This window comes from Lampris incognitus, chromosome 2 (assembly GCF_029633865.1).
Source record: "Lampris incognitus isolate fLamInc1 chromosome 2, fLamInc1.hap2, whole genome shotgun sequence".
In the NCBI taxonomy this organism is placed as follows: Eukaryota; Metazoa; Chordata; class Actinopteri; order Lampriformes; family Lampridae; genus Lampris; species Lampris incognitus.
In genome coordinates, this window is record NC_079212.1 from 58,064,685 (window position 1) to 58,079,894 (window position 15,210).

The 15,210-nt window shown below is 41.4% G+C and overlaps 1 protein-coding gene across 1 annotated transcript in view; it reads right to left on the reverse strand.

Annotated features, from left to right (window-relative positions):
• Positions 1-15,210, reverse strand: part of asxl1 (ASXL transcriptional regulator 1) — a 119,224-nt gene that overhangs the window by 10,431 nt on the left and 93,583 nt on the right. The window contains exons 4-6 of the mRNA XM_056273489.1: positions 10,630-10,834; positions 6,783-6,952; positions 1,836-1,920 (exon numbers count right to left, since the gene is read on the reverse strand). Coding sequence (XP_056129464.1) covers positions 1,836-1,920; positions 6,783-6,952; positions 10,630-10,834 — 460 coding nt within the window. The remainder of the gene's footprint in view (positions 1-1,835; positions 1,921-6,782; positions 6,953-10,629; positions 10,835-15,210) is intronic.

Here is a 15,210-nt window from a genome sequence, read left to right on the forward strand (position 1 = left end):
CGCTAAAGCTCAAAGCTCTACCGAATAGAAATGTTCTGCCTATAAATCTGTGGATGTGCAGCCTCCAAAGCACGAATGTGACACAGTCTAATATGAACTTGCAAGGTTTGCCATACAACAATTTTGGTCAAAGCCTAACCATGTCTTTATTTTCAGAGTATAACAAAGCCGGGTAAACTGTTTACGCATGCGCGACTCGCATCTACGGTTGACTCAGATAGGGCAGCGACAAGCATATGCAAGACTTCCTGTTTTTATTGCAACCTAGAGGAAGTTGTTCGTTGATAACTTGCACATTTTTTGGAATACCATTCTTTTTAAAAAATCATCGGATCATGCCACTGCCCGATCTGAGTCAACCGTAGATGTTAGTCGCGCACACGTTGAGTGTTAATGGGTTACCCAGCTTTATTACACTGTGAAAATAAAGATTTCTGGCTCATCTAGTGTACCTCCAGGGGGAAAATGCATAACATTTTTATTATTATTATTGTTATTCTCATGTTCCGAGGTAGGTTTGTGTATAGAATTTGGAGTCTAGTCCGAGAACTCTAACTGGAGTTGCACTGCACTGCACTGACAATTCAAAGCTCGGTCTCTTGTGCCAAAGATGGTGTCATCTTTGGCAGTGTCTATGACTTGGACTCTGGGATTTCCAGTCTGTATTCAGTACAGATATTCCTGTGCACTATCCCCGTCACTTTGTTATGCCTTTCAGTATACGTTGCCCCAGCGAGTATTTTACACCCTGCTACTACGTGGTGGAGTGTCTTTATGAGCGTCTTTGACCAGCCTGCAACTTGGGTCTTGTCTGATGTGGAAGACCCCTGCTTTAACTGATCTGGCCCTGAGTGCCTGTTCTTGTGCTGCTATGATCAGCGCCTCTGTGTTGTCTTTCAGTCCAGCCTCTTGTAGCCTCTGGCAGGATTTCTCGATATCAGCCACATCTTCTACACATCCCATGGAGTGAGTGGCTTGGTCTTCCATGACAACTCCTCTTCCTCCCCACTCTGTCTTCTGCTGCCTGAGGTAACCACTCAGCAGTTCATCCCAGGGACCCTCCTTCTGACGTACTCGTGGATGCTCCTCGTTTCATCCCTGATAGTGGCTCTGACAGTCAGTAACCCCCAGCCCCCATCTTTTTGCTTATCGTAGTCTCATGAACTGATGGAAAACACACACACACACACACACACACACACACACACACACACACACACACACACACACACACACACACACACACACACACACACACACACACAGACAAAATACATTTCCACGAGACGTTGTGCCCTTAGGGTCTAGCCTATGTAGAACCTTTTCCTTATGTCCATAAGAGGGACAGTATTTATAGTCTACCTCCACGAACGCTGCTCCTCCCTCTTTTCATAGCTTTCTTTATGTTACTGATTTTTCTTACACTTTGTTCCTGATCAGTGTCTTCCTTTTTTCCTCTCGTGTCACTGTCTTGAGTTGTCAGGACTGTTCGGGAGATGTGTGTTACACTGACCTGATGTCTAAATGTCACAATACGCTGCAGAAGTGGTGTGGCTCTTTTGGAATGGGTTTGTTTGGAGGACCACGGGTGGGGAAGGACAAGATACTTGTTTGAATGAATATACGGTTCTGGGTTGTTTGTTTTGTTGAAAAACAAAAATGGTATGGGGGGAAAAAAGAATTTCATGAGTATCACTTGCATGTGAAGGAGGTGGGGCAGCAAAAGAGATTTGGGAATTCAGTTATCAATTGGGGGGGGGGTGGGGCGAAAAAAAAGACAGAAAAAGAAAAAGCAGGGAAAGATCCTGCTGTGACTAAAAATGTCTCAGTCTTACCTGAGGGGACATGCTCTCCATTGACCTTGAGTGGAGTGAGGACAACACGTGGCATCATCACAGACTTCTTCCTCTGCCTCCCTGACTAAAGAAACCCAGAGGAGGTCTGGTCAGTATGGGGAGCAGGGGGCTAGTGATCAAGACATAGGTGGTTCATGCAAAGTTAGACAGACCTGTCTTTCCTGGTGTAGTAATGAATGGAAATGGAACAATTATACATTAAAATCTCAGCATCAATAACTCAAACAATAAGCTGGATAAGGTATGCAGTATGCACTTGAGCTGACCAATGAGCACAAATGGCTTGAAGTTACGATCATTAAGAACCTTGTTTTTAGTTTATTTATTTATTTATATTTGGGGGGGGGAAGTTCCCTCTTTTTCTCCCAATTGTACCTGGCCAAGTACCCCACTCTTCCGGGCCATCCCGGTCTCTGCTCCACTCCTTCTGCTGATCCGGGGAGGGCTGCAGACTACCACATGCCTCCTCTGATACATGTGGAGTCACCAGCCGCTTTTTTTTCACCCGACAGTGAGGATTTTCACCAGGGGGACGTAGCACGTGGGACGATCACGCTATTCCCCCCAGTTCCCCCTTCCCCTCAAACAGGCACTCCGACCAACCAAAGGAGGTGCTAGTGCAGCGACCAGGACACATAACCACATCTGGCTTCCCACCCACAGACACGGCCAACTGCGTCTGTAGGGACGCCTGACCAAGCTGGGGGTAACACGGGGATTCCAACCAGCAATCCCTGTGTTGGTAGGCAAAGGAATAGACCGCCACGCCACCCGGACGCAGCCTTGTTTTTATTTAACTAACTAAATATGGTGATACTTGCAACTGCAGTGATGGTTCAGCAATCAAAATCCCAAAGAACCATTTGAAAGTAACAAGCCCCCCCTGCTGTTGTGGCAGCACCTCCCCAAGCATGAAGCAAAAACCTAAACATGGGTGATCCAGGGTTTTAGCAACTGCTGTTGTGTTATCTGTTAGTAAAGTTATTTTACAAGCTTAGTCTGACATGCCTGCTTATGACCATAACAGCTTTGCTTCTTATTCAAATCTGCCATTAGCTCAGAATTCTTCTCATTTGCTATGCTGACGATATATCGCTCTGTGTTGCAGCTTTTTTCCAGGTCTAGTCCAACAGTAACCACTAAAATGAACAGCTGAAAAACTATAGCAAGCATTAAAGCATTAATGATAGGGATAGTTGTAGATTAGCTATTGTCTTAAATACAATGCATTAAAAAGGGCATTTGTTTGCATATAAATATTCAGGATTATTGGGTAATTGTGTAAACCTGTTATTTGCAACCTTCCTTTTGCAATACAAGTCTACTTAGAGCTGGAAATAATCCCGATTTTAATACCATTTAATTTATTTTCTGATTTATTACTCCACTAAAACCAAGATATGTTTAAAAAAAGGGGAAACTGAAATTGAATATCTTCACACCAAAATATTTGTTTTGCTTTGTTGTTTGTTTTGTAACTGCACAAGTGCTACATTCTTACATGTTATCAGTTCAACAGGATTGTTGGACCAATTATTTATGGTCCTCTCAAGTCTTCCTTTCTGGTAGACTCACAGTCTCCTAATCTCTTACTTTTGCAAGTGTGAATTTCATGCAAAAATCACTCAATTTTAACTAAAATATGGAGAAAAAAATAAAGGACTTGCTCTGGACCAATATTCATGTATCATCATTTCCCAAATTAGGCAACAAAATAATTTTTCAAAAAAAAAAAACTTTTCCGGATGTGACAAATAATCTTTATTTACATAGCACTTTTCTAAACAAAGTCACAAAGTGCTTCACAGAACAGAACACACTTGTTGAAAATGACATACAAAAAAAAACAAAAAACATAGTAATAAAATAAAATAAAACGCACTAACAAATAAAACCATAAAATCTGAGCAAAAGGGAAGAAACCAATTTGTTAATCAAAACAGTCACAAAACTGAGTAAAAACAAAAACCGTATAAATAAATAAAAACTAATATCAAATATTTATAAAAGCTTTCACGAAGAGAGGAGTTTTAAGATGAGATTTAAAAGAAGCTAGACTTTAGTTTAAGTTCGACAGGAAGAGAGTTCCATAGTGTGGGGGCTCTAACAGCAAAAGCCCCATCACCCTTTGTAACAAACCTTGACCTGGGAATAACCAGCAGGGCTCCATCTGCAGAGCTTAATGGTTGAGAGGGTGTATACCAGGTCAATAGATCACAAATGTATGGAGGAGCAAGACAATTTAAAGCCTTAAAAGTGAGCAATAAAATTATAAATTCAATTTGAAATCTAACAGGGAGCTGGTGTAGGGAGGCAAGCACAGGAGTGATATGGTCATGATTCCTTGTCCCGGTAATGAGCCAAGCAGCAGTGTATTGTACCAACTGCAGACAGTGGAGTGAGCCTTTGCTGTTACCCAAGTGAAGTGCATCGCAATAATGAAGCTGAGAATAGATAAAAGCATGTACAACTTTTTGCAGATCAGCCATTGATAAAAATGACCTAATTTTAGAGATCAGCTTGAGCTGGAGAAAGCATGATGGAACAACATGTTTGATTTGATTATCAAAACTGAGGATAGCATCAAACATTACCCCAAGATTCCTCACAGCCTTATAAAGACTACCTGATAGACCACCAAGACTAGTAACAAAAGGGCTGATGGAATTTGGGGGACCGAACAGAATGACCTCAGACTTAACATCATTAAATTTGAGAAAATTTTGGGACATCCAGGATTTTAATGTTAGAAAGGCAAGTTGTGAGATTTGCTAGGCTGTCAGGATCTGTGGGTTTTATTGGCATATATAGTTTCGTCAGCATAAAAATGGCAAAACACATGATTTTGAATGACCTGGCCAAGGGGCTGCATGTACACTATATGTACAAAAGTATTGGGACACATGGCCATTACACTTACAGGAGCTTTTATGACATCCCATTCTAAACCCATAGGCATCAATATGGAGTTGGTCTCCTCTTTGCAGCTATAACAGCTTCCACTCTTCTGGGAAGGCTTTCCACAAGATTTTGGAGTGTGTCTGTGGGAATTTTTGTCCATTCATCCAGAGGAGCATTTGTGAGGTCAGGCGCTGATGTCGAATGAGAAGACCTGGCTCGCAATCTCCATTCTAGTTAATCCCAAAGGTGTTTGATGGGGTTGGGGTCAGGGCTCTGTGCAGGCCAGTCAAGTTCTTCCACACCAAACTCACCCAACCATGTGTTAATGGACCTTGCTTTGTGCACTGGGGCACAGTCATGCTGGAACAGAAAAGGGCCCTCCCCAAACTGTTCCCACAAAGTTGGAAGCCTAGACTTGTCCAAAATGTCTTGGTATGCTGAAGCATTAAGATTTCCCTTCACTGGAACTAAGGGGCCTAGCCCAACCCCTGAAAAACAACCCCATACCATTATCCCTCCTCCACCAAACTACAGTTTGCACAATGCAGTCAGGCAGGTAACGTTCTCCTGGCATCCGCCAAACCCAGACTCGTCCATCAGACTGCCAGACAGAGAAGCGGGATTCATCCCTCCACAGAACACATTTCCACTGCTCCAGAGTCCAGTGGCGGCGTGCTTTACACCACTCCACCACTGGTATTTTTTGGTACAGCCGGAAACAACTTCAGCAATTGAGGCAATATGATGACTGTAACAATGTCTCCTTGGAACTTTCAAGGAAGTGCAGGAGAGGAGCAAATACATAAGCAGTGAGAAGATGGATAGGTCGGCGTGCAGAGGTGTAACGGAGGGTTTGGACCCATGTTGTATATACTGTACATTTTGTATATACAGTACTGTACATGTTGCATATACTGTACTGTACATGTTGTATATAATGTGCTGTACAGGTTGTATATACTGCACTGTACACATCGTATATACTGTACTGTACATGTTGTATATACTGTACTGTACATGTTGAATATACTGTACATTTTGTATTTCCTGTACTGTACATGTTGTATATACTGTACATTTTGTATTTCCTGTACTGTACATGTTGCATATACTGTACTGTACATGTTGTATATACTGTGCATTTTGTATATACTGTACTGTACATGTATATACTGTACTGTACATATTGTATATACTGTACAATTTGTATTTCCTGTACTGTACATGTCGCATATACTGTACTGTACATGATCTATATACTGTGCATTTTGTATATACTGTACTGTACACGTTGTATATACTGTACTGTACATGTTCTATATGCTGTACTGTACATTGTACGTATACTGGTACACTCTGTCATGTCCATCTACCTCAGACATGTACGTAAGTAAGCTTCTAACATGTATTTCAGCATCTCTGATATATTCTCTGCACCACTGCATTTCATCATCCGCCTATTTCACCTTTATAAGTCAGCCCTTGCGTATATATGTGAAGATTGTTGTGTTGTAGTGTTGTTATTCTATGTTAAGTACACAGAGAGCCACGAAACCAGAGTCACATTCCATGTATTTACAAACCTACATGTTCAATAACCATGATGATTCTGATAAGGTGTCAATTGTATTTTGCTGTACTTCATTCTTGATTGTTGTAATGTTGTTGTGGAACACTTTGTTGTTAAATGTCTGTCTTTAATTGTAATGTCTTTTCAGTTGCGGTTGTATTTGTCTGACGGTTGCCACAGACACAAAGACTAAAATGTTAAATTATCAGGCGATCCACCCTTCGAAGCCAACCATGTACACCGCTCAATGCAACAGTGAGATTAGTGGCTAATTGTAGTTGACACTTTCTCAGTTTAGTGGCAGTGTTGCCCTCAGTTAGCAGTGTTCTCTCTGAATGCAGTGTTAGAGCAGCTGCTCTTGACATTTTGGCTGGGATGGCATCCCCTTTGAAAGAGAAGGTGTGAAATGTAGGACTGGTTTTAGCGTGTTTACATGATTTGTGTGTCATCCATACCTGTCTGGAGCGGCTCAGTCTGGTCTGGGCATGCTGAATGTGTGTGTGTTGGGTCTGCATGTCAGTGCGTCCAGGTTGTACTGCTGCCCTGCTGAGGCGTGTCTGGGGCTGGCTTGGAGCCTGGGGCTCTGTAGAGCAGAATGCACTGGACGAGTTCTCATCTATAGAGGCTACAATGTGAACAAAGCAAAACAATGACAGAGGACATCCTTCCAAAAACCACTGACCGTAGTGTAGTTCAGTAACCTTAGTTACTAAAGATACTTTGAATGGCTATGCTACAATCCTACATCCGAAAAGCCAATCCCTCTGCTTTTGTCACAGCTTCACTTTCACACTTCCTCACTTCCTTCCGACTCTCTTCCTATTACCTCTCGGTAGCCGTGTTTCCATCTAATTGTCAAGTGAATTTTAGGTAAACTTTTGAAAAGGCACAAAAAAGAAAATGTGAATTAGGCGCGTTTCCATCAATTGGTGTGGAGCAAATAAACCAGACTATGCAAAGCGTAGTTTCATCAGAAGCTGGCAGGATAGGCTACGTTACGCGTGGCCTAAAAAACAAAGTGGAAAAAGTAGATGTTGTGAACAAAACCAGTCGCCTTGGCCATCCCTGAGAGACAATGTTGAGAGGTCTTCAGGAATTTGTTTCAGTTGGGCAAGTTGTTATTTTTCTGTCATGTCAGCTAGTATTGGCCATGTCTCATGCTGTCCGCAGAAAGACAAAGCAATGCAATGATTCTAACACACACAGCCCACAGCGGAAACAGTTGATCAGTCATGTGAGTTAAATGTTCGCTATGTCAGATAGAAAGTGTTTCTATCGCCCATTTTACTGCATTAACTCTTTTTCGAAAAAGGCAAAAACCACCTCATGCGAGTATAAAAACTGTCTTCTGGTGAAAGTTAATTTTTTTCAGATTTTGCCATTTCCATCAACCTTTTCCAATGTGATACTTCAATACGCTGATGGAAACACGGCTACTGTCTCTCACTCCACCACATTATTCTGTAATTCCTTTTGCAGTGAGAGCCCTTTACTCCCACAGTAAGGCCTGTCTATTTAAAGGTGCTTTGTGTATGCCTACTTAAATCCTGGCCCTTTTGGCAATGTGAACAATATCAAATCAAAGCAGTGGACAAAGAAATTCAAATACAAACGAGGCAGATAGGCGGAGAATCTGCCATTTTTTAAGCACCCTCAGTAGGTATCAGCTGTGATTCGGGGTGTTGCGACATGACAAGCATGGATTGCAGATAAACATTTCTAAGCAATCTGCCTTCACAGTAAGATCAAAAGCATGCTACTACATTGCTGTGGTGCATTCCACCAGAACAGTTTCACTGACGACACACACACACACACACACACACACACACACACACACACACACACACACACTGCGCCTGTACTGCTCTGTCACTGCATCTTTGTCCAGGCCAACCTCAAATCACGCTGAATTTTACGTCATTTTTTTACAGTTTGAAACTTTCTTATTTTTCCAGTCCTGCCTTGAGCATCAATATACGGTGCATCCGGAAAGTATTCACACCCCTTCACTTTCCCCACATTTTGTTGTTACAGCCTTATTCCAAAATGGATTAAATTCCTTTTTTTCCCTCATCAATCTACATACAATACCCCATAATGACAAAGTGAAAAGGGTTTTGTAGAATTTTTTGCAAATTTATTAAAAATAAAAAACTGAAATATTGCATGTACATAAGTATTCACACCCTTTACTCAGTACTTGGTTGAGGCACCCTTGGCAGCAATTACAGCCTCAAGTCTTCTTGGGTATGAAGCTACAAGCTTGGCACACCTATATTTAGGGTATTTCTCCCATTCTTCTCTGCAGATCCTCTCGAGCTCTGTAAGGTTAGATGGGGAGCGTCGCTGCACAGCTATTTTCAGGTCTTTCCAGAGATGTTCAATGGGATTCAAGTCTGGACTCTGGCTGGGCCACTCAAGGACATTCACAGACTTGTCCCGAAGCCACTCCTTTGTTGTCTTGGCTGTGTGCTTAGGGTCGTTGTGGTGTTGAAAGGTAAACCTTCGCCCCAGTCTGAGGTCCTGAGCGCTCTGGAGCAGGTTTTCATCAAGGATCTCTCTGTACTTTGCTCCATTCATCTTTCCCTCGATCCTGACCAGTCTCCCCGTTCCTGCTGCTGAAGAACATCCCCACAGCATGATGCTGCCAGCACCATGCTTCACTGTAGGGATGGTATTAGCAAGGTGATGAGAGGTGCCTGGTTTCCTTCAGACGTGACGCTTGGCATTCAGGCCAAAGAGTTCAATCTTGGTTTCATCAGACCAGAGAATCTTGTTTCTCATGGTCTGAGAGTCCTTTAGGTGCTTTCTGGCAAACTCCAAGCGGGCTGTCATGTGCCTTTTACTGAACAGAGGCTTCCGTCTGGCCACTCTACCATAAAGCCCTGATTGGTGGAGTGCTGCAGAGATGGTTGTCCTTCTGGAAGGTTCTCCCATCTCCACAGAGGAATGCTGGAGCTCTGTCAGAGTGACCATCGGGTTCTTGGTCACCTCCCTGACCAAGGCCCTTCTCCCCCGATTGCTCAGTTTGGCTGGGCAGCCAGCTCTAGGAAGAGTCCTGGTGGATCCAAATTTCTTACATTTACGAATGATGGAGACCACTGTGCTCTTCGGGACCTTCAAAGCTGTAGAAATTATTTTGTACCCTTCCCCAGATCTGTGCCTCGATACAATCCTGTCTCGGAGGTCCACAGACAATTCCTTTGACTTCATGGCTTGGTTTCTGCTCTGACATGCACTGTCAACAGTGGGACCTTATATAGACAGGAGTGTGCCTTTCCAAATCATGTCCGATCAATTGAATTTACTACAGGTGGACTCCAATCAAGATGTAGAAATATCTCAAGGATGATCAGTGGAAACAGGATGAACCTGAGCTCAATTTTGAGTGTCATAGCAAAGGGTGTGAATACTTATGTACATGCAATATTTCAGTTTTTTATTTTTGATAAATTTGCAAAAATTTCTAAAAAACCTTTTTCACTTTGTCATTATGGGGTATTGTGTGTAGATTGATGAGAAAAAAAAGGAATTTAATCCATTTTGGAATAAGGCTGTAACATAACAAAATGTGGGGAAAGTGAAGGGGCGTGAATACTTTCCGGATGCACTGTATGTGGCCACACGCTTGCCTGTTAACGCACTATTCAAAGTCCATTACTGACGTGATGCTCTTGTAGGTAATCAAAATCAGAATCTTAATTTTTTACTGAAACCTAATCCAAAGGTGGTCAGAAGTGTGAAGGGTTATATACTAAAATAAGTTTAAAAAGCCACAACTGCCACACTGAAGTCCAATATGGGCTCAAGACAGCATGCACGATGGTAAAACTGACCCGAGCTTAGGAGAATCTGTGAGATTCTTTGATTTCTGCTAACGTCTGTGACTGAGTACTTAAAGATATGTGGCTGGTGAATGGTAACACTGGACACTTTCGAACAGTTTATGTTTTGATACTTATATGGGTTCAGTGGATTTTTTCAGTGATTTCTTTGCAATTTCTTTCTTTGTAATTGGCAAATAATTTGCAGAATGTTGATAAACTTGCACGCAGGTATTGAAACTTTTGAAACTGGTGTGGTATTTATTAAAATGTTTGAAAAAGTACTTTGGCCTGAAAAGCCTTTTAGGAGAGCTGGAAATAAATTAAACACCAAATTGATGAAATAGTGATCAAATTGCTACATGAAGCTAGTGTATTCTAAAGGTCGGGGATTTAGTTCAGTAGAGGCTGGAATGAGGATGAGCAGGTTAGCAGGTTTAGTATTGCTGTACAGGCTGGCTGTGTGCAGACCTACCATCATTTTCCCCGCTGGCAGTAGCAGCATTAGTCTCAGTGGAACCGCAGCTCTCTTGCTCCGTAGTATCTGTGGGGCCGGGCTGGGCCAGGGCTTGGCCTGCTGTGCTGCTTGTTCCGCAGGTTGTATGGGCAGTGGCAGCACCAGCAGTGTCTGTTGATGTCTCAGATTCAGTTGGACTCTTGGTCCACTGAAGAGCATTTTTCTGCACCAGCATACCAGTGTGTTAGGGGCAAAGAATAATAATAATAATAATAATAATAATAATAAAAAACACTGTTCAAAGTAGAAACCATTACAATTACAAATATACAATCATTCTAAACCATCCACCATTTCATGCTCCTTGCTATGGTGAAAAAAGCTGAGACATCTTGTTGGAGTTGTTCTAAACAATTACGTAGTGAACAGCAAAAAACAAATAATTAGCTGGCTTTTCTTAAGTCCAAACCTCAAGTAAGAGTGGATAAATCTTCTGATTTAGGAAAAATATTTGTCAACCAACACCAACTGTTGTTAGACAAGAATAGATTGAGGTTTTTTCTTACCAATTTATTTAAACAAATTAGTTAATTACAAACAGTATATATATATATATATATATATATATATATATATATATATATATATATATATATATATATATATATATATATATATATATATACACACTACCGTTCAAAAGTTTGGGATCACATTGAAATGTCCATATTTTTGAAGGAAAAGCACTGTACTGTTCAATGAAGATAACTTTAAACTAGTCTTAACTTTAAAGCAATACACTCTATACATTGCTAATGTGGTAAATGACTATTCTAGCTGCAAATGTCTGGTTTTTGGTGCAATATCTACATAGGTGTATAGAGGCCCATTTCAAGCAACTATCACTCCAGTGTTCTAATGGTACAATGTGTTTGCTCATTGGCTCAGAAGGCTAATTGATGATTAGAAAACCCTTGTGCAATCATGTTCACACATCTGAAAACAGTTTAGCTCGTTACAGAAGCTACAAAACTGACCTTCCTTTGAGCAGATTGAGTTTCTGGAGCATCACATTTGTGGGGTCAATTAAACGCTCAAAATGGCCAGAAAAAGAGAACTTTCATCTGAAACTCGACAGTCTATTCTTGTTCTTAGAAATGAAGGCTATTCCATGCGAGAAATTGCTAAGAAATTGAAGATTTCCTACAACGGTGTGTACTACTCCCTTCAGAGGACAGCACAAACAGGCTCTAACCAGAGTAGAAAAAGAAGTGGGAGGCCGCGTTGCACAACTGAGCAAGAAGATAAGTACATTAGAGTCTCTAGTTTGAGAAACAGACGCCTCACAGGTCCCCAACTGGCATCTTCATTAAATAGTACCCGCAAAACACCAGTGTCAACATCTACAGTGAAGAGGCGGCTGCGGGATTCTGGGCTTCAGGGCAGAGTGGCAAAGAAAAAGCCATATCTGAGACTGACCAATAAAAGAAAAAGATTAAGATGGGCAAAAGAACACAGACATTGGACAGAGGAAGACTGGAAAAAAGTGTTGTGGACGGATGAATCCAAGTTTGAGGTGTTTGGATCACAAAGAAGAACGTTTGTGAGACGCAGAACAAATGAAAAGATGCTGGAAGAATGCCTGACGCCATCTGTTAAGCATGGTGGAGGTAATGTGATGGTCTGGGGTTGCTTTGGTGCTGGTAAGGTGGGAGATTTGTACAGGGTAAAAGGGATTCTGAATAAGGAAGGCTATCACTCCATTTTGCAACGCCATGCCATACCCAGTGGACAGCGCTTGATTGGAGCCAATTTCATCCTACAACAGGACAATGACCCTAAACACACCTCCAAATTGTGCAAGAACTATTTAGAGCAGAAGCAGGCAGCTGGTATTCTATCGGTAATGGAGTGGCCAGCGCAGTCACCAGATCTGAACCCCATTGAGCTGTTGTGGGAGCAGCTTGACCGTATGGTACGCAAGAAGTGCCCATCTAACCAATCCAACTTGTGGGAGCTGCTTCTGGAAGCGTGGGGTGCAATTTCTCCAGATTACCTCAACAAATTAACAGCTAGAATGCCAAAGGTCTGCAATGCTGTAATTGCTGCAAATGGAGGATTCTTTGACGAAAGCAAAGTTTGATGTAAAAAAAATCTTATTTCAAATACAAATCATTATTTCTAACCTTGTCAATGTCTTGACTCTATTTTCTATTCATTTCACAACATATGGTGGTGAATAAGTGTGACTTTTCATGGAAAACACAAAATTGTTTGGGTGATCCCAAACTTTTGAACGGTAGTGTATATATATATACACTACCGTTCAAAAGTTTGGGATCACATTGAAATGTCCATATTTTTGAAGGAAAAGCACTGTACTGTTCAATGAAGATAACTTTAAACTAGTCTTAACTTTAAAGAAATACACTCTATACATTGCTAATGTGGTAAATGACTATTCTAGCTGCAAATGTCTGGTTTTTGGTGCAATATCTACATAGGTGTATAGAGGCCCATTTCAAGCAACTATCACTCCAGTGTTCTAATGGTACAATGTGTTTGCTCATTGGCTCAGAAGGCTAATTGATGATTAGAAAACCCTTGTGCAATCATGTTCACACATCTGAAAACAGTTTAGCTCGTTACAGAAGCTACAAAACTGACCTTCCTTTGAGCAGATTGAGTTTCTGGAGCATCACATTTGTGGGGTCAATTAAACGCTCAAAATGGCCAGAAAAAGAGAACTTTCATCTGAAACTCGACAGTCTATTCTTGTTCTTAGAAATGAAGGCTATTCCATGCGAGAAATTGCTAAGAAATTGAAGATTTCCTACAACGGTGTGTACTACTCCCTTCAGAGGACAGCACAAACAGGCTCTAACCAGAGTAGAAAAAGAAGTGGGAGGCCGCGTTGCACAACTGAGCAAGAAGATAAGTACATTAGAGTCTCTAGTTTGAGAAACAGACGCCTCACAGGTCCCCAACTGGCATCTTCATTAAATAGTACCCGCAAAACACCAGTGTCAACATCTACAGTGAAGAGGCGGCTGCGGGATTCTGGGCTTCAGGGCAGAGTGGCAAAGAAAAAGCCATATCTGAGACTGACCAATAAAAGAAAAAGATTAAGATGGGCAAAAGAACACAGACATTGGACAGAGGAAGACTGGAAAAAAGTGTTGTGGATGGATGAATCCAAGTTTGAGGTGTTTGGATCACAAAGAAGAACGTTTGTGAGACGCAGAACAAATGAAAAGATGCTGGAAGAAAGCCTGACGCCATCTGTTAAGCATGGTGGAGGTAATGTGATGGTCTGGGGTTGCTTTGGTGCTGGTAAGGTGGGAGATTTGTACAGGGTAAAAGGGATTCTGAATAAGGAAGGCTATCACTCCATTTTGCAACGCCATGCCATACCCAGTGGACAGCGCTTGATTGGAGCCAATTTCATCCTACAACAGGACAATGACCCTAAACACACCTCCAAATTGTGCAAGAACTATTTAGAGCAGAAGCAGGCAGCTGGTATTCTATCGGTAATGGAGTGGCCAGCGCAGTCACCAGATCTGAACCCCATTGAGCTGTTGTGGGAGCAGCTTGACCGTATGGTACGCAAGAAGTGCCCATCTAACCAATCCAACTTGTGGGAGCTGCTTCTGGAAGCGTGGGGTGCAATTTCTCCAGATTACCTCAACAAATTAACAGCTAGAATGCCAAAGGTCTGCAATGCTGTAATTGCTGCAAATGGAGGATTCTTTGACGAAAGCAAAGTTTGATGTAAAAAAAATCTTATTTCAAATACAAATCATTATTTCTAACCTTGTCAATGTCTTGACTCTATTTTCTATTCATTTCACAACATATGGTGGTGAATAAGTGTGACTTTTCATGGAAAACACAAAATTGTTTGGGTGATCCCAAACTTTTGAACGGTAGTGTATATATATATATATATATATATATATATATATATATATATATATATATATATATATATAGTTAAAATAAATGGAGTCATGTTTGATTTGCTCTACTTCTAGCAACAATTATTTTTTGTCTAACTTTTTAGATTTGTGTTTTCAAGCGATAAAGTGGAAGTAGACAACTTTTTTGCTTTAAATTATCACTATGAAGTAAATGTTGATTGCAAATTAGGCTTGGACGATCAGACGGCTATATCGGCATCAACGACTGACTCCACTAGGCCCTTTAGTTGACTGGTTAGTACAGTTGCCCGTGGTCCGAGCTATCCGGGTTCGATTCCCGGTTGCAGCGGATTCCTGGCTGCCCCCTGAATTCGCTATATTGACTGACTTCCAATACATATAACTGACTTCCAATCAGCGGTTGTTTTGTTTTGGTGGATTCTTGCACAATTTTGTCTTTTATTTTGCTAATTTAATGGTTTGTCTGCTCGAGAATTCAACTTGGTAAATAAATAACCTGTAAAGCGAAATTCAAACCTTAAGTGAAGAACTGCCAATTGGAGTTCGGCCCTATTCACATTCTTGTTGAACTGATTTCTGTCATCAATCATGTTTCAGGCAGACTTTGTGGGCATGAGTTGGATTGATTCGAGCCGGATATTGATCTGCTGTTGTA